Source organism: Xyrauchen texanus, chromosome 3 (assembly GCF_025860055.1).
Source record: "Xyrauchen texanus isolate HMW12.3.18 chromosome 3, RBS_HiC_50CHRs, whole genome shotgun sequence".
Lineage (NCBI taxonomy): Eukaryota > Metazoa > Chordata > Actinopteri > Cypriniformes > Catostomidae > Xyrauchen > Xyrauchen texanus.
This window is the reverse complement of record NC_068278.1, coordinates 15,940,287-15,961,218: the sequence shown is the minus strand read 5'-3', so window position 1 is coordinate 15,961,218 and position 20,932 is coordinate 15,940,287. Positions and strand designations below refer to the sequence as shown.

The 20,932-nt window shown below is 40.5% G+C and overlaps 1 protein-coding gene across 3 annotated transcripts in view; it reads right to left on the bottom strand.

Moving 5' to 3' along the window:
- Positions 1-748: 748 nt before the first annotated feature.
- akap10 (A kinase (PRKA) anchor protein 10) overlaps positions 749-20,932 on the bottom strand; it is a 36,916-nt gene continuing 16,732 nt past the window's right edge. For 2 of the 3 annotated variants that reach the window (XM_052113177.1, XM_052113192.1), the window contains 11 exons: positions 17,223-17,321; positions 14,364-14,448; positions 14,038-14,161; positions 9,524-9,660; positions 9,247-9,391; positions 8,645-8,815; positions 4,396-4,505; positions 4,202-4,284; positions 3,913-3,965; positions 3,663-3,758; positions 749-1,932 (listed from right to left, as the gene is read on the bottom strand). In XM_052113177.1, the coding sequence (XP_051969137.1) occupies positions 1,927-1,932; positions 3,663-3,758; positions 3,913-3,965; positions 4,202-4,284; positions 4,396-4,505; positions 8,645-8,815; positions 9,247-9,391; positions 9,524-9,660; positions 14,038-14,161; positions 14,364-14,448; positions 17,223-17,321 (1,109 nt within the window). In that variant the 3' untranslated portion in view covers positions 749-1,926. The remainder of the gene's footprint in view (positions 1,933-3,662; positions 3,759-3,912; positions 3,966-4,201; positions 4,285-4,395; positions 4,506-8,644; positions 8,816-9,246; positions 9,392-9,523; positions 9,661-14,037; positions 14,162-14,363; positions 14,449-17,222; positions 17,322-20,932) is intronic. The other variant, XM_052113185.1, reaches the window with a different exon arrangement.

Genomic DNA, 20,932 nt, shown 5'->3' with positions numbered 1-20,932 from the left:
AGTGTGATGCTCTGGGAAATGTTCTACTGGGAAACACTTTGTCCGGCCATTCATGTGGACCTCAATTGGGTACATGCCACTGACCGAATCATAGTTGCAGACCTTCATGGTAATGGTATTCTCTGATGGCAGTGGCCTCTTTCAGCAGGCCCTGCCACAATCTATCAATTATTGAGATCAACAACATTATTGTTACTAGTACAAATATATATGTTGATATCTGCAATTCAATTCAAGACATCTGTAACTCAGTTTTGACTAGTGGAATTGCAATTCTTACTTTTAAAAATGTAATTATGATTAGTTAAAACCATTCTTTAATTGTAATTCTTCTTAAAATTGCATTTTTACTTTTCAAAATTGAGTGGAAGGTATCTTGAATTGAATTACGATGAGTAACACTGAGGGGATTAAAAGCGAATTGCAATTTATATATATTGAGTGCATTTTTGTCAAGTATTGAACATTCAAGAGCAAGGGTGTCTACTATACAGAGGTAAACTATCCGTGTCTGTAAAGAACATTCCTTTTTAAAGCCTGCCTACACATGAGGTTCAAATAAGAATCTCACATTAAAACAGAGTTAATTAAAATTCTGGCAGTGCAATCAAAGCAGAGAAAACTAAACAATTGGTGCAATTTAAGGTACTATCCTTAACTGGTAACTGGTATAAATTGCTTATGTAATGCACCCCATCTAGTAATAAATAATACCAAAAAAAGGACACAAACTACTCTAAAAGACGTTTCAACAATATATGTATTTAAATCAAACACATTTAAATATATTATAGATCAAGTACACATACTGTATATCAGAAAACATATTAGTGGTACATAGTACCAAAGTCTTTCTCGTCCAAATCTCAATGAGGTCTATAGCATTAACATTAACATGTCCGATGAGTACATGTTTGAAAAGGAACAGTCATCACTGAGATTTGCTTAGAGTTTTGACATCATACAAAAAAAAGAATAAAGACAATCACCATAAAAAGAACTAACATTAATATATGGCGGTAAACCAGGAATCCACATTTATATAGAATGGGGATAAACACTGCCCTAGCAGTTCAGTTTCTGTGGAGTATCCTAAAGTCTGCACTGATCTAGAATCAGATCTGGACAGGGTTCTAGAGGGAGTTCTGCAACAGCACAGGGGACAGTCAACGGAGCGTTTGCCGGGCTGATAGAGTTCATTAGTTCCCATTCCAGTTTCAACTGTAACATCAGTCATTTTCGCTCCATTGAAGAGGGACAGAACGGTGCAGGTTTACTGATAAAAAAAAAGTGTCACCTTGGGTAAATCTGCACTGTTGTTTTTCTTGACTTAAAATATGCATTTTTGTTTTTCTAGACTTAAAAAAAAAAAAAAAAAAAGACCTTATCACTTCATAGCCATTCTTTAAAAAAATTGAGAGTTAAGGAGAAAATGAAAGAAATGAACAAATTGGAGGAATAAAACGGGTAAACCTGGTCTTGGCCACTACTTCAGACCAGTTATAGGTTTCAGCACGCTTCCTTCTTGTCGACATTGCAAAAGCAGAACACAATGGCAACGCAGGTAAGTTTTGTGTCAGTACTCATTCAGCCTTGTTCTGAGAGTTCATTCACTATTGTGCAACAGTGCTCACTTGTGTGTTTACATCTGTTGTTCACTCATTCTGCTCCTCTTCAAATCAAACATTAAATCCTTTGGAGCTCTAGAAATGAAGGGGTTAATCAAAATGATAACTTTTTGGCTACTAGTGCATACTCAAAACATTCACGCTCTTACACACACAAAAACACACACATGCAGGTAGTCATGGAATGCTTTTTTTCTGTCCTCACTGATTTGTTAAAGCAGTGTTGATCTTCAGGTTGTTTGCTGTGGTTTGTCCTCAGCAGGGAGGGTTGGATCAGGTTCCATACTGAAGGAGAAGGTCATAGCTGATAAAAACAAAAGGGATCACATTCTTGAAACCTTTAGAAAACATTTCAAATAGAAATTCATAACAGTCAAACCAATCAAAGCAACTTTTATCAATTATACAAATTATTCAAATGTACATCTTATTTAGCACGTATATATTTCCGGTAAGTACACAAGCCCACCAATAAATCAATGTAAACATCTCTCATTCATTCAAAAGTTACAAATGTTTTCATGTTGTTTCTGGTCAGATTTGGTCACAAAATTACAAAACGTCTGTGATGATACCGTCTGTATGAATGTATGAGCTGTTTTTACAGCAGTAGAGTTATTTTTATTTAGTTTTATGTTGTCATCTTGTCTTATTTGCAGCATAGCTGATTTAAAAGTTAATTAGGTTAGAAGAAAATTAAAATATATAATTGTATTTATTACAATGTATTATAATTGTCACATAGAATCTAGGTGTTGTGAATTTAACATGCTATGTGCATTTCCAATTTAATTGCATCTGTCTCCATTATGTAATAAATATATAATGTAAATATGTCAAATGTAATGACAATACATGTCTGAATAAATGAATAAAAACGGTGATCTCCCTTCACTGATTCTTGACTAGGGCAAAACGAAGCTGTGTCACTTGAAAGACTTAACTTAATTGAAAGAAAAATAACATTTTGGCTTTGATAGGTAAACAGCAGCATCACGTTTTCAAGATTTATAAATAGAAAATAAAACTTTTGCAGCATCGCGCAGCACTGCACACTTAAAGCATATGGAGTTTTGGTCACAAACACGGCAGACAGATGACACCTGTATGAAGCAGCATATCAAACAACAGCATGAATGCGTACCTAAGAGTATTTGAGCAGATTTGATTCCTTTTGTAGAGTAATTCATCAACAACAAAAATCGAGAAAGCGTCATAAATTGGTAAAATATATTCTGAAGATGAAATTTTGTACATCATTGCAAATCAGAGGATATTATCTTTAAAACAGCACCTAGATTAAGCTTCTAGTCCACTCAGAGGCCAAGATATTCAATGAAACAGTGGGGAAGGTGTCTGGGATAGACTGAATGCTCATGGATGGCACATGTGTGGGTGCTCAGCTGTGTTAGAGTGCCAGAAGCATCTCAGATCTGTATATTGTGATGGATGGGGATAGAAAAAAAAATTATTTTTCCTAGTACTTGCTGCCATCTAGCAGAATGAACTAAAAAGGTACAGCAGGAACATCACAGGCTTTCAAAGACAGGGTAAAATAAATAAATCATTGATCATCATAAGACTGTTAACACAATTTTATTTAGGAATTATTGGAGGCATTTTATTATTATTATTTGGGGGGTTTTCTGCTAAATGAGACCAATATTTTATAATTAGCCCACTGTATGCGTGTAAGTTGAAATTTTAAATTTGGGTTTAAAAAAATGCAGGTGGCAGCCAAAATACGCAGCAGAGCTGAAGAGGTTAAGTATACATGGAATATTATATTGTAAAGTCATATAGTCTAATTGTATGGTACTTTGTTCCTTTATAGAACTTGACAACTACTAGTCACCATCCATTTTCATTGTTTGGAAGACAGCGGCTCAGACATTCTGCCCAACATCTCTTTTTGTGTTCCACCAAAAAAGGTGGGTAAATGCTGAATTAAATTTTTTTGGGAGAATTAACCTTTTAAATAACAAAATAAAAAAACAAGTGAAAGCAAGGCACAAGACCAAAAAATAAACATACTTTTGTTGACTTCACTTCAGGACTTCCATGTTGTCCCTGTAGCATGACATCGTTGATGATCATTTTTGCAATCTTCCATGCCATTTCCTCTTGAGCCTGATACACAAATAGGGCTTGAAACAACCATGTTGCAATGCTAATGATCAAATATACAGTGACAAAGGAGAATTTGTCAAGAATACTAGGACAATCTTAAATTAATTTAAACTGTTTTGCTTGTGTAATTTGAATACAATAAGCTTGAGCACACCTCATCGGAGTTTCCTTGCACCCATTTTTTCATTGCTTGAGAAAACATGGAACCTAGTAGGACAGAAAGAAAGAGTTAGTGAGCTGGACATAGCTGTGAATCCTGCTCTCTTTACCACAATCACCCCACATCACTGTCCACTTATCGCCATGGCAACAAAATCTCTCAGCACTCAAACTGAGGGCATTTCAGCATAAGTCACATGTGAAAGTGTGTAACAGAGGGAGACACAAGAGGAGAAGGAATAGAATTAACAGAATATTTCTATTAATGCTGCCATTTGTCCTACCCTTGGACTTCTTCACATCTGGTTCTGGCTCTGCCTCTCTGATGAACTGGCCCAGCTCATTCACCTTCCCAAAGGTCATTCTTCTGAAACGAAGGTGAGAAGACATCAAATTCACATGAAATCACAATATGTTTATGACTTATCTATTTGAGGTAACATAAAAACTGGAGGGGAGGTTTCTAGCACTGACTTACCCAGCGTATGGTCTCTGATAGAGGGATTCTGGGTCCAGACTGGCAATGTCGACAGTTATTGCCTCGTCAAAGTTCTTCAGGATCTTAACTGCCACCTTTTTAGTACCTTGCTGCAGTTGAAAGCACAAAGACTTTGATGATAAAATCCATGATGAAATGTACCCATGATGCTAAAGTATTCTTTGTGTAAATAACACAAAAAGCAGTTACTACTTATAAATTAGTGAATTTGATTTCTTCACTTCATGTAAACTTGTGGCAAGAAGGTTTTTGACAGTTAAACCACACTTTAAAATGCATAAATCAGGGTCCAATATTTACGGGGGCTCAGGGGAAAATGCCCCCAAAATTCTAAATGTGGAGGCAAAAAATGCACTTGTAATAAATTCTTGTGTTTTTTATTTGTAACATCTGATACAGTTATTAATATTGCATTATAGTTTTAACCTAGTAATACATGGCATAAATGGACGTCAATTTAATTCTTAGGGTAAGAAGCAAAAAATTCTTAAATACATTTCAAATAATGTATTTGACAAACAAATGACACAGTTTATGTTTTAAATGGTTATTAAAAGCCAATACATCATGACCACCTGCCAAATATGCTATCGGTCATCCGCATGCCGACCAAAACAGCGCCGACCCGCAGAGGCATGGTCTCTACAAGGCACTTGAAGGTATCCTGTGGTGTCTGGCACCAAGACATTAGCAGCAGATCCTTCAAGTCCTGTAGGTTGAGAGGTGGGGTCACAGCGGATCAGACTTGTTGGTCCAGCACATCCCACAGACGCTCAGCTGGATTGAGATCTGGGGAATGTGGAGGCCAGGGCAACACCTTGAAGTCTTCATCATGTTTCTCAAACCATTCCCAAATAATGTGTGCTGTGTGGCAGGGCGCATTATCCTGCTGAAAGAGGCCACTGCCATCAGGAAATACCATTGCCATGAAGGGGTGCACCTTGTCTGCACCTATGTTTAGGTAGGTGGCACATGTCAAATTAATGTCCACATAATCGGACCAAGGGTTCCCCAGCAGAACATTTTCCAGAGCATCACACTCCCTCCACAGGCATGTCGTCTTCCCAAAGTGCATCCTGGTGCAATCACTTCCCCAGGTAAATGGCGCACACGTACACGGCGGTCAACGTGATGTAAAACGGGACTCGTCGGACCAGGCAACCTTCTTCCACTGCTCCAATGTCCAATTCTCAGAAGAGCTATGGCCCAGAATAAAACCCACCTGATCTACATGTATAAGAGATGTCATAAATTTCATTAATTAGTCTGTAGGCAAGGCCTTAATTACCTCGCCAAGCTCCTCCAAGGTTATCTCAGAATACAAGATTGTTTTGCTCAGCCATCAGTTTAGGAAGTTCTAATGGTTCCACAAAGTTCCTAATTTCTTCATCAGTTGATGAAGACGTGGAACTATAGAGATCAAGATAGAATTCTTTAAAATCTTTATCAATATCAATAGCTGAGGTAAATATTTAACCACCAGCAGATTTCAATGAGGGTATGATAGACGCTGTTTTATATATCTAGCCAGAAGTTTTTCTGCCTTGTCCCCGGACTCAAAATAGCCCTAAATAGCCAAAACTCCACCTTCCGCAACAAAATAGTATTATATCTGTATTTCCATTGGGTCAATTCTCTGAGGCCATCAGACGACATTCGACACTTCAGCTCTGCCTCGGCACTTTTAATGTTCCCTTCCAACTCCACGAGATCTCATGCTTTGGATTTTTTGTGAATGAGGCATACTGTATGATCTGACCCCTAAGAACCACCTCCCAAGCCACACCCACAAAGGATACTGAGGACCAGTTGGTCTCCATATAAACACTGATTTCAGCCTTTAACATTTGTTGGAATTCAGGATTTAGCAAAAGGGATACATTAATGCACAGACTATATGATTTCTTTCTCTCCGTATGTGGGAACACCTCTAAAAACACTAGGGCGTGATCTGAGGCTAAAATGTTTCCGTTAAGCAAATCAACAACAAATGAAATGAGGGATATATATAGATATATAAATAATCTATTCTAGAGTAAACTTTATTAACTGATGAAAAAAATGTATAGTACCCACCAGATGGGTTCAAAAGACTCCAAATATCTGTAAGACCAAGATTTTTACACATCCTGTGAAGTGTAAATGTTAAACTAGGGGCTTACACACTTTTGCTTCACTATGATCAAAGACTGAGTCCATCAAAAGATTAAAGTCTCCTCCCAATATTATATCATGAGGGGTGCCAGCAGCTTGCAACAACCTTTCAAGATCTATAAAATAAAAACCTGATCATCAGCGTTAGGTGTGTAAATATTAGACAAAATAAGACTTTGCCCCTGAATTTAAAACAATAATGACTCTTCCTAATTTATCTTTAATCTGTTTGAGACAATTGAATTGTAGATGCTTACTTATCAATGTAATGACTCCCCTGCTCTTACTTGAGCCAGCACTAAAGAAAACATGTCCACCCCAAATCTTCCCAAACTGTTTAGCTTCATGCAGGGAAAATGCATTTCTTGGAGAAACACTATATCATATTTCTTATGCTTAAGAAGAGAATTAACCTTCCTTCATTTTATGGGGTGCCCCAACCCATTAAAAGTGGAGAGAGACAGTCTACTCATAATAACGTTTGACATTTTGACATATTAGAAAAAACTGATTGTGCGTCAAAAGCAAAATTATAAAAGACCACATTCCAACATTAGTGCAAATAAAAAAATAAAAAAATTCCCCCCCCCCAAACCAAATAAACAGAAAAAATACAAATGTGCGCATTAACTCCACACACGACAGCACCAATTGGCACCCAGTTTCCTCGGACTGTCAAACGAATGTTCAGTGAGCCGGCCCATTCGGTTGGTACATGAGTGCAATAAATGACCTAATCACTCCAATGACCTGCAAGAAATACTCCACAAAACAAACTCCAGCCAATAGGAGGCATAAGCTCAAGGAACGTGCAGATTCATCCACAATAATGTCCTGATGTAGTGTTAATCCGCAAAATAAACTCCAGCCGCCAGGCAGAAACAGCACAACAATATTCAAAAAAGGCGCTCCGTTTCCTCGGACAGTCAAGTGAATGTTCAGTGAGTCGGTCCACTCGGCTGCAACGTGAGTAGTACCACAAAATAACTTACTCACTCCATTAAATTTATAAAGGACATCGCTTGCTGGGGACATGTGAATGTTTTATGGACATCAATAGCATCGATTCTCAATTTGGTCAGGGACATCAGTGCAAAAGCGACCTTCTGTTGACATAAGATTTCTCGCATTCCTTGAATCTCTCTTTTCGAATTCGCAAAGTCTGGGAACAAAAAAAATGCTGTGGTTCTTCCAAGAGAGCCTTCCTTTACTCCTTGCCTCACATAAAACGAGATCTTTATCGGATGATGTCAGAAATTATAATTGATCAGGGCTTGTGTCCCTCAGCAGATCGCAGAGCCGGAACCCTGAGAGCTCGCTCGATTTCCTGTTATGTCGAGCAGACATGGAAAGAGCCCATCTTCGGCCTTAGGAATTCCAACAATACGGATCTTCCCAGGCCTTGACATGTGGCCTTGTTAGGAAGTGATCAATGTTAATCGCTTCACCTGTGAGTGGTCATAATGTTTTGGTTCATCAGTGTATATGTTATATATATATATATATATATTAGAGAGAGAGAGAGAGCGAGCGAGAGAGAGAGAGAGAGAGAGAGAGATGTGTGTGTATATATATATTCTGTATATAAATCATATATTATAGTATATATAGTTCAAATGTAATTATCTGGACACTGGTTGTCAAACTTAGAGGAACATATGAAACACTCTGCTGGGACACCTGTGTAAACTTGACTTAATACATCCAATAAAATCACCTTGAGACCAGTTGGCAAAAATGGCTCAGAAAAGTGGAGTCAGTTCCAAGAAAAGGTCTACCTTACTTACATCTGCAGATGCCACTTAGTCTGATATTTTGTTGTCTAATACAATGATATCCATCTCATTGATCAATAATACAGGCTGAGAGGTCTTCTGTACACCTGTCTTTTCTAAAGCACATGTGACTAGTGCATAGAATATTTATTACTACAAATAACTTTAACCTCTGCTGCTCTTCCATGTCCATTAACTAAAATATCTCTGGAACAAAATGTCATGTTAACATAAAAAACAAGTGCAGATCTGCAAATGAGAATGTGAAGATCTGTTCATGTAAGAGGGCGAGTGATCACCTGAGCTTGAGACCCTTCTGAGGCGCTTGAGTTGCGGTCACTTTCTGATGTCCAGACCTGGCTCGAAGTGTTGGCATTTACTCCAACAAACTCATCCACTCTTACAGAGTTGATAAGGTCACTCAAATACTTGTAGTAAAGATTGCTGGACAGAAAGCCTGGCATATAGACCTGAGACAACAAGAGAATAATAGCTTTACCAGGATTATTATTAGAATACTACCACCTTTGTTGACCATTACATTATACACCACATTTTATCATTTGCAATTAGAAAAGTGCAGCGTTTCCTGCACTGTTATAAAGCGTATACATTGCGTCACCACTTAATTAACATTGCCATGGCAAGTCAGAGTTTATAAATAGATAAAATGCCTTTCTTTTGCCGTCTTCACTGGCTGCACGCAAATACAAATATACAGCACAACCAATATAGTCTGAGTCATGAAAAAAAAATTTACCATTAAAAAAAAGTATTAAATAGGTTTAATATGTAAAATATGCGCAATTGCAAAAAAGAAATTTGTAGAAAACACTGAAAAAGAGTTAGCATTAAATATCCCCATTCCTTTGAAAAAGTGTTTAACTCCAGTTTAACTCACCTTCTCCATGGTGGTCCAGGCCTGTCTTAGTGGAGTGTTGAAGCAATCTGGGAGAGGTCCACCCTCTCGACAGATATTGGATTCAATCTCCATTCGTACAGAATCGCCAAAACCCAACGGATTTGTGGCTTGGAGTGAAAAATACCTAGACAGACCACATTGATTGTTATGTTCTCTATCTACCAATAGTGATGGTGGTTAGGTTGGCATATCTTAGATACTTGACTCAAATAATGTGTCAAAACAAACTTAATTTTGATGTTAAGACACAGCATACTTGTCATAGAGGATCATGGCATCATTCTGGGCCTCCTGTCCATCATACTGGCCTTTCTTGGCAGCCAACTGATCTTGAAAGTTTTCTGCAGCCAGCCAGAACTGCAGCACATTCATTGCGTCCTCCTTCTCCATGAACTACATTACAAGCACGCACAAACACACACACACAGAAATGATGTGCACATACACACACACAGACACACACACGCATATATATATAAATATATATTTTGAATTAAGTTTCAATCCCACTTCTTAATCCTTTGGCACTTTTCAAAGGACTTGGACCAGAAATTCATCAATTTATACACACACTTGCACTTTTGGAACATGTGGCCATTTAGAAACAGGTTTTGGGCAAATTCTGAAAGTCAGCATATTTCTTGTGCTTATAAAGCTCCATGTATAAATTCTGTTTTAAAATGAGCTCTAAAAAGCTACATATAACTGGAATCATAAAACATTCAGTCCAATTTAAAAAACACATTTGAAGTGAAAAAAACATTAAATAAATGTGAATTTAATATACCAAATATTACGCATACATATCTAAACCTATATCTAAGCGGTCAGTCTATTTAAATATTAATTGAATTAAAAAATACATGCGATGCAGATTAATTCATCGAATTAATAACAATTAACTGTATCAATAATCTTTTTTTATATATAGTGTGTTATATATATTTATTTACACACACACACAAAAAAACAAACAAACAACCGCCATTCGCCATTAAGTGGCGGTGACGTCAGCTTGTGCCAGGCTATGTGCACGTTTAGGCCACGTGACGTGTCGAACGCCTGCTGGCAGGAGGTCACGGGACAGATCCAACCGGTGACACAGGTCGAATGACTGAGATGACTGGCTGATGCACCACCTGTGCCCCCTACTGTGCCAACTTGCAGTGCTTTAGCCACCCCGCACTCTGCTCGTTGTTGTGAGCGTCGCTCCTCTGCCCTCCGTTGTGTTGGAAGGCGAGTGCCTCCAACTGGCCAGCAGCATCCTTCACAAGCCTCCTCCAAAGAGGCCGATCTTGACACTGCTGGTACCAGTCATCGGCAAGTCCACTCAGCTCCACATCCCCCTGTACCACATCACTCCATCTCTTCTCCAGCCCGTGCTGCGCCCGCTTAGCCCCCTCTATCCGGCCGAACAAAAACTGTTTAGGTATGCGGTGGCCGGGCATGCGGGCTACATGACCCAGCCAACGCAACCTTGCCTGCCGGAGGAACTCACCGATGGGACTTTGTCCACATCTTTCAAAGACTTGTGAGCTCCTCACACAATCCAGCCTGGTTAAACCCAGGATGGATCTTAGGCAGGCCAGCCTAAATGTTTCGAGCCGGCGATGGTGTTCCATTAGGGGGGTCCACGTTTCGCAAGCATAGAGAAGGGAGGGAATGACCGTGGCCCAGAATACTTGAAGCTTTGTGCGGAGCGACAAACCGGGTAGCTTCCACACAGCGTTACGCAACCGATGAAAAGATAATGCTGCTCGACTGATTCGGAGTGAGACCTCTGCTGTCAAACCGGAGCTGGTCATAAGCACACTTCCCAGGTATGGAAAACACTCCACTCTCTCCACAACTGCCCCATCACCAATTGGGAGCTGTGGGGGTGTAGTGTCCAGTGGTACATAATACCCAGGAAGGTGCTTAGTTTTGGTTGGGCTGATGGTAAGGCCCCATCTCTTAGTGGCAAGCTCCAGGTTCATCAGCAGTGCCTCCAACTCCTCCTCTGAGTGAGCAGCAATCACCAGATCATCAGCATACATAATGTGGTTGACCAATAGGGAGCCATCCCTTTTGATCGATGCCACCCGGGCATCGATCAACCTCCCATTATATCTGTACCAGATGGAAATTCCTCCAGTACAGCCATCGAAGGCTTCACGAACCACATGGTCGAAATAGATATTAAATAATGTGGTGGCCAGAGGACATCCCTGTCGCACTCCAAGGTGAACAGGGAATGGCTCCGACTCCCGACCACGTAGTTTTACCCGGGCCCGCTCGCCATCATGAAGGTCCTTAATGATTGCGAGCAGTGGGTCTGGGACTCCGAAAGCACGAAGAACAACCCAGAGCCCAGGCCTACTGATGGTATCATAGGCCTTGACCAGGTCAATAAAGCAGAGATGTAGGTCTTGCTGGAATTCCCTACACCTCTGCTGTAGCAGACGGACAGAGAATATGGCATCTGTGCAAGACCGCCCCTTCCTGAAACCACACTGGGGCTCCGCAAGTCTCTCCTCACCGTGCCTGGCAAGGCGATGTTGAATAATCCTTGCCAGGACCTTTCCCAGCACACTGAGGAGTGAGATGCCCCTTTAGTTATTGCAATCTGAGCGGTCCCCCTTTTGAAAGAGAGGGACCACCAGGGCATCCTTCCAATCCTGCGGAACCCGCCCAGTGGTCCAGACTGTTGTTATGATGTCATGTAGGGCAGTCTGTGCACAAACACCAGCCTCCTTCAGCATTTCACTGGGGAGATCATCTCTGCCCGGTGCCTTTCCTGACCTCAGGCTCTGGATCGCCTTCAGTACTTCCTCCATAGATGGCACCTCAGCCAGCCACCCACAGGGAGCGACTTCTTCCTTCAATATTTGTGGCACCGCAGCCCCAGCAGGGTCATCCCCACTTTGTCCCACGATGTTTTCCAGTCTCAGGGACTTCCCCTCCCCCAGGACCTCACAGAAATGCTCAACAAATCTGTAAACCTGTTTCTGGGGGTCGGAGATTGGATCACCGTTCTTTCCAATAATGATGGTAATAGGTGTGGCGCTGCAAGTAACTTTTTTGATTGAATTAAAGAGTGATTTGTGATCGTGGGCCACCGAGGCAGACTCCATCTCCTCAGCAACCCGCGACCACCAACCATCCTTGCAGCGCCTCACGGCTCTCCGAACCTCCGAGCGAAGGCTGCGGTAAGCCTCCTCATTCTCTGACGTGGGATACTGTAGACGATGAGAGTGGGCCTGTTGCTTTTTCTCAGCCAGCCTGAACACCTCCTCTGTCAGCCAGGGTTTCTGAGGAGGTCTGGATCGTGTGCCCAAAACTGCCATTGCAGTTACATGAGCCACAGCCCTAAACCTCGCCCATTTCCCCTCGACATCCAGAGGAGTGGGGGACGATGCCAACCCCAGCTGCAAGCGATGCTGAAATTCTCGCTTGCAACTTTCATCAGCTAGCCTATACCAGGCCACTATGGGTCTGAAAGGGGTCCTGGGTTTACACCCACCACCGGAGTGGAAGAATGGCAGGCGCATCTTACAGATGACAAGTCGATGGTCAGTGGGCAGATCAGCTCCACGGTAGGTCCTGGTGTCAAGGACATGGGCCCGCATCCGCTGTTCCGTCACTATGTAGTCCAGCAGATGTTCTTGCTTGGACCCGGCATGCATCCATGATGTTGTGTGGATGCGCCGATGCTGGAACAGTGTGTTGGTAATTACAAGCCCATGGGCTGCACAAAAATCTAGCAGCCTCCTGCCGTTGTTATTTAGCTGATCAGGCCCATGTCTTCCAATCACTCCTGACCAGGTGCTAGCATCATGACCAACTCGGGCATTGAAATCACCCAACATGATGATCCTATCCCGAGGGGCCACTTTAGCCAACACCTGTGACAGGAGGTCATAGAAGGCATCTGACTCATCGGCCTTTCCCGCATCCCTCCACGGATGTTCGTCTTCGGTGGGGGCATAAATAACCACGACCACCACTCCTCGCCTCTGGTTGATGGGAAGGCGAACCCAAAGTAACCTGGAGCTCACAGCTTCCCACACCTCACCGCCACACTCCCACGCTACCTTCATTCTCTTGTTCAGAAGACGAACCACTCCCTGTTGTTTGGCAGTCGCCTGCCCCGAGTAGAGGACAGTCCACCCCTCATAGTGGCAAGAGCCAGAGCCGGTCCACCGGACCTCCTGAACACCACAGAGATCCAGGCGGTACCGGTCCAGCTCCCAACAGAGGTATGGCAGCCTCTCCTCCACTGTGAGTGTTCGGACATTCCATGTGGCCATCCGTAGTGGCTTTTTGTTGTTTCTGGAGGAGCCCCTACTGTGCAAGAGTATTAGGCACTTGTGAAAAATGTTGAACGGTGATGATTTCTTCAAAAATAATGTCATAAATTGTTTTCATTTATCAATTAATGTCATATAAAGTGAAGTAAGCATACATTTAAAAAAAAATAAATAATAATAATATTTGGTATGACCAAATTGCTTTCAAAACAGCACCAATTATCCTAGGGACACCTGGACACAGTTTTTCTTGGTTGCTGGCAGATAGGATGTTCCAAGCTTCTTGGAAAATTCACCACAGTTCTTCAATCTATTTAGGCTATTGCTTCTGTCACTTCATGTAATCCCAAACTGACTTGATGTTCAGCATGATGACAATTATGCTTTTAAAATGCTACAAAGTCAACATGGAATATTCCTTTAAATGTGCTCAGATGTTTTTGTACATACTGAAGGTCAGTGATCTAGTAAGTGTTCTCACCTCAGAGAAGTAGAAAAGTGCCGACTCACAGAACAGGATGTCTGCCAGGAACACAGAGCCACTGGTCAGCACCTCGATCTGGTACTTACAGAAGTAATGGCTCCGCAAGAACTCAATAAAGTGCCTGAGAAACACATTGCAGACATTTCCTTGTAATTATATGATGGGTGGATAAGCACTCTTGCATAGCACAATGTCTGAAGTGCATTTGAGGTAACATTTTTCTTAAGAAATCTCTCTTTGTAACTGTCACAAGTAAATGTGTACTGTAAAGATATGAGAGAGATAGTTGTGAAGGACAGGACATTGAGAGTGAAATTACTTACTGTTGTTCAATGATGGAGAACACAACAGATTGTGCAATGACAAAGCAGTTTGGGTCCACCTGTCCGTCCTCCCCACAGATTTTTGCTGGCAAAAAAAGAGAGTTGATTCTACACACACCTTTCATATTAAAGTGCTGCAACATCCCAAATCAACAGAAGTAATTTTGAAGGGGTGTTCACAGTGATGCAGATTTAATTGATTTCAATGATAATTTCAGATTTTTGGTGACATGAGTGACAACAACCATTGGCACATTCAACGGCAATTTGAGGAAAGCACTCACCAATTTTTAAAAAAAATGTCTTGCCCTACAAGGAGACAACACTCTTGACCATGTTTATACAAACATCTCTGATGCCTACAAAGCCACCATATGTTGGACAATCTAATCACTTATCCCCGTTCCTACACCCCAAATACACCCCCATCATCAAACCTGTGAAACCCACAGTGAGGATTGCAAAAGTGTGGCTGGAGGGAGCTTCTCAGGCCAACCTGGACTCACACACATGGACATTAATGCCTACACAAATTCTGTTCTACAACACATCAACAGGTGTGTTGACAAGTTAACTACCCATAAAACAATTAAAACATACCCCAATCAGAAACCCTGGATGAACAAGGAAGTCCGACTCCTGCTGAAGGCATGTGATGCTGCTTTCAGATCTGGCGACCGACTACAATTTATCCAGGGCCAATCTGAAGAGGGGAATTAAAGCGGCCAAACACAATTATAAACTGCGGATTGAGAACAAATTTAAGACCAACGACCCCGTCGTATGTGGACAGGCATCCATGCCCTCATGGATTACAAACCAGTGAACAGCACCCCCCCTGAACACCTTTTATGCTCGCTTTGATCGTGAAAACACAAAACCACCCATAAAAGCTGAGCTCTCACCTGATGATCTGCCACATTTTCCACCAATGATGTGTGCTCCACCCTGAGCAGAGTGAATGCACATAAAGCTGCTAGCCCTTATGGTATCCCTGGCCGAGTGCTCAGGGCCTGCGCAGAAAAGCTGCTTGATGTCTTCACCAACATTTTCAGCCTCTCTTTGGCCCAGGCCATTGTCCCCACATGCTTCAAAACAGCCACACCAGTACACACCAGTACACACCAACACATATGTCATGATGCTATTCATTGATTTCAGTTCTGCCTTCAATATTGTGATCCCATCCAAGCTGATCTCCAAGCTCACTGATCTTGGCATCAGCCCCTCCCTCTGCAACTGGACCTTGGACTTTCTCACTAACAGACCACAGTCTGTTAGGATCAGCAACCACAACTCCTCCACCCTCACTTTGAACACTGGTGCACCACAGGGCTGTGTGCCAAGTCCAATCCTCTACTCCCTTTTCACCCACAACTGCATACCGGAGCATGGCTCCAACTCCATAATCAAGTTTGCTGATGACACCATGGTGGTAGGCCTGATCAGCTGTGGTGATGAGACGGCCTACAGGGATGAGGTACAGCACCTGGCAGTGTGCCAACAACAATCTCACACTCAACACCCAGAAGACCAAGGAGCTGATTGTGGACTATCGGCGGACTAGGAAGGGCCACACACACACTTCCATCTACATTGATGGGGACGAAGTGGAGCATGTGACAAGCTTCAAGTTCCTGGGTGTCCATATCTCTGAGGATCTTTCCTGGACCTACAACACCTCCACTCTGATCAGAAAGGCGCAACAGCTTCCTTACTTCCTTAGGAAGGAAGTCCCCCCACATCCTGCTGAACTTTTACGCTGCACTACTGAAAGTATCCTAACGAACTGCATCACAGTGTGGTATGGCAACTGCACTGTCTCAGAGCAGAAGGCACTCCAGCGGGTGGTGAAAACTGCCTAATACGTCACTGGTGCTCAGCTACCCTCTATCAAAGACATGCACCACAATGCTACCTAAGGAGGGTGAGAAGCATTATCAAAGACACCAGTCACCCCAACCATGGTCTGTTTACTCCTCTGCCATCTGGGAGATGCTATACAAGTCTTCGATGTCACACCAGCAGACTCAGGAACAGTTTCTTTCCCTCAGCTGTCAGCCTACTGAACTCTAAACTCAGGCGCTGAACACTACATCCCACTCGGCCTACATATTATTTTTTTTGCACATTCCCTTGCACATAATTTCTACCTCTTGATGCCACTTGTACTGTTATGGTCACTGGCCATATATATATATATATATATATATATATATATATATATATATATATATATACTTCATTCTGTACAATGCACCTTCAGTGTTTATACTTCTTCATTTGTACTTTGCACTCCATAAAAATATTTATTGCATATACTGAAATATATATATACACACACACACACACACACACACACACTTTGCTATTTGCACCTCTGGTTAGATGCTAACTGCATTTCATTAGCTCTGTACAATGACAATACTCTGCACAATTAGTTTGAGTCTAATCTAATCTTTATGCAAATGAGCAACAATGTGATGCAGTGACTATCAATGGGAGCACATACAACATTGGTTGATCCAATGCTGCTATGTTGGGCTGGTTGGGATGTTCAAACAAACAGAGCAAGGTATTGAAAGCACTACAGAGTAACAGTGTTTATACTTTTTGGTTCGATCAACAATGAAGGGATTACTTAGTAATAGTTGTCTCTGCATATTAAGCAGGAATGGACAAATGAATTAAACAAAATTACATTACTTTCAATTATGAAAATAAGGTATGTAATAAAACGCAGGTACAACCATTTATTGTAATTATTGCCCTTGAATGTAATTATAGACTTTGTCCAAAAACAAAGAAAAAACATTGCAGTACTTCTTAAGCAGTCAGCGCAATTAGGAATTCTCTTACCAACAATGTCATTGCGGATCTGTTCGGTGATGGGAATAGGTCTAGCAGCATCTGGAGATATGTACTTTGTGAAAATGTTAACCGCATCCCTCTCTATACCTACAAACAAGAGGAAAAAGAGGATTACAGAAAGTTGAGAGAGAGTAGAAATTAACGACACATCAGACTCACCCTTTATCAAATTAAACACCCCTCTTCAAAGATGTACAAAACTGTAATAATTCAAATTTCAGCCACAGCAATTTACCAAAGCCTCATTGTGTGCATATTGCGTAAGGGTCACTGTTACTCAAATTACTAGGACAGTTAGTGCAAATAGCCATGGGAAAAATCTTACATCGTACCCTTGTTAAATATTAATATCAAACTCTGATACAGGGTTGACATATTTTAATCTGAAGTGCAGGTCAGAGTGCATGCATTTTATATATAGAGGGACACCAGATAAAAGTTTCCTTAAAATAACTTGTATTCAGAAACTAAAAACCAAGGCGACAATGCACAACAGCCCAACAAGTGTATATTTTACATAACATGTTATGATTTGATACAAACATCATTATTCAGTACATTAATCAACAGGTGTGTAGAAGTGCCTGACAACATGCTGAGAAATGCACTCCAGAGTTTCCAGTTCCACAAGAAATTGAATCACAATTAGGGTTGTCAATCAATTAAAATGTTTAATTAATCTTATTAATCACAATTAACCACATACATCAATATTGTGGCAAATGAGTAAACAACACAAACAGTGGCTTTAGAAGTCAATATATTGTTTGGTTTTAGGGCTGCACGATAATGGTTAAAATAATAAATCACAATTATTTTGCTAAAAATTGTAATCATGATTATTTATTATCATTTACTAATCTATTTATTATTTAATTAATCTGTAATTTTTTATATTAAAGGGCTGCATGATTTGGAGAAAAAAATGTTTTACTGCTGCCACTAATTCAATATAAAATGTGTTAAAACTACAAATTGTAAACTAGATAAATTTTTTTACCAACATTAAGACAAATGTTTTGCTCATGCTTGACTGCAAATATGAGAGGACTTTCACACTTTTTATTATTATTATTACTATGGTGTCTAGTTAAATCTACTTTGAAACTTAAAAAAAAACATTTCTAGACTCTTACCACACAACTGTCTTTGAACAGCTATCAGTCTGTTACCTGTACAGCTGGAGTTGCGCTTACTGCACCTTGCTGACTCTATAAAACATGAAATGGCACTTCAAGCTTAAATTGCTCTGTTGATAGGAAAATTGCTTATGGAATTTACATACGGTCATGTGGCATTGATTAATTGCGTTATTTTTTTAACACTTTATTTTTTATATAATGAATCACATTTAATTAACGAGATAAATTGAAAGCCTTACTCACACCACATTGCCTTACTATTGGTATACATTTGTAAACAGAAAACATGCCAATTATTTATTTCCAAGAAGTCAGTCATAAGAAGCAAGGGTCTTTAACGGTAATGTTAGACCTGTCGAAGAGTTTAATGGTGGTCTTCGGGATGAGGAATCTCATCAATGCATGTTTAAATGTTGAAGCAGTTTTCATAAAATTCATTTGAAGTGCTTAAAAAAAGCCAGAGCTGGTCTTATAAAATGTAATAGTGGACAAAGACTGGTTTCCCCTTTAAGACACTGAAAGCTCTCTGTGCAGGAGCCACAGGCTGATAAGATCTGACTCTCCCTCTAAGCTGATTTAATGTGTTACGGCTCAACTGACTCTTTCCACTGACTGCTTTTACATCCTGGAGCTTCTTTGTATTACACATTAAAGAAAAATCAAAACCTGACTTAATTGGGAATGCAGACATTTCTGTTCAGTGCAGTCCACCACCAAGATGCAAAATGTGATCATTTATGGAGTCTGTTCAATAAAACCAATGTCCCGTAGATATTTAAAATCATTGTCAGATATGAAAGGAATTTGCTGCCTAGTACATAAAATGGTAGAAAACCACTAGCCATGAAAAACTCATTGGAGTTAAGTACAGAATGCTCTGTTTACATCTAAAGTTTAAGAATTAAAGATGAACTGTGTAATAACCGTACCACTGAATGGAATTGCAAAAATACCAATATTATTGCAATACTGCAAAAAATACCCTTCCACCCCCACAGCCCACCCCCCGTCTGCTAATGATCGATAAAAAAGATAGTCTTGCTCCTAACTCATGCCATTGATCGAGTCAATATGCTGATTTACATGGACACCAGAAAGTAGTTTATTGCTAGCAAGTGGCTTAATGCTGTAAAACGGCATTCCCGTTTAAATTAATTGTGTTCGTGGCTTTCTCTGTACTCCCGTATACTGTACATGCGGCTCGATTAGTAAGCAGCTTTCTCCACAGCAACATAATTTCTCTGTGATATTTGTGTACATAGAAAACATGGCACCCAAGGAAGACTTGGCTATTTTATTCTCGGTTGCTTCACTTTACCTTTAGATCTACCAGAGTCGTTGCCGTCTATGTTTCCTAAGTAGTATCTTTCTATAACTACCTGCAGCAAAATTGCACTGCAATAGTGGGGTTTACCTCTTGCATAAAACTCTGGGATTCCCCCAATGTAGGAGCACAAGTAGGTGAAGATTAGTGACTGTCAATATTTTACATTAGTGTGCGTATAGTTTATAGCACATGTGCTTTTCCCACTGTTCTCCAAGACATGCTGAATTCTTTCCTCTGTGCTGACCTGTTGTTGAACTCCACCCTAAGATGTTAGTTATACTGTCTGTTCACACACATGCACACTCTTCAAAAACCTGTAACAACAACATTTATGCATTAACATGGCCACAAAAGACACGTTCTCAGGAAGAAACCAAGATGCGTTAAACCTAGTGATTTGCAAGAATGGTCTAATCGACTAGTTGTTCAACAAGCAACTAGTCGATTAGTGACGTAATTTTTTAATAATTCACAGATTTTTACTTTTATCACTTTTTATCACAAATACCATTACAATTAGTATAAATATGACATTTTCATGAATCGTAGTTTACCTCACGCTATTTGCTGCAGGCATTAAACTGTTAACTGTTAAACGGTTAGCATCAGTCACAATGTCACGGAAAACAAGCGATGCATTTCACAAAAGTGGCAACTTATTTAGTTCAATAAAATAGTTGCAAAATAATGCTCAGAATGTTTAGGGTGTGAACTCGGAGTCAGTACAGAATCTTCATTTGGTGTTGCGTTTGTGACAACAGCCAAGCGATAATGGCCGTCAAATTAACGTTTTTTTTTATTTTTTTATTAAAATTTGCAAGGAATACTACTCAAACATGCTTAGTCGACCTACAGAGCTGGAGTTATGACAAAAATCACGGTCCACAAAAATCTCCAATAGTGGAAGATAATTGAGAGTCGATATCCAAACTCTCACGCATAGCTTTCCCTTTCACGCCTGACCCAGCCACTGTTCAGGCCGAGTGTGTTTTCTGCGGCAGGTGTTTTTGTCAAAAGGCTTCGCTCACATCTCCTTCCTAAACATGCACACATGCTTTTGTTTCTGAATAAAAATATGTAGACGCCTGAATGATTAAAGTTATTTTTTTCTGTGAAATATCTAGACTATTTTTGTTATTAACTATTTGCCTTATAGGGCGAAACCTTTTTTTCTTTTTGATTCTCTCATGAATAAAAAAATATATTCTATATAGAATTTTACGAGTACA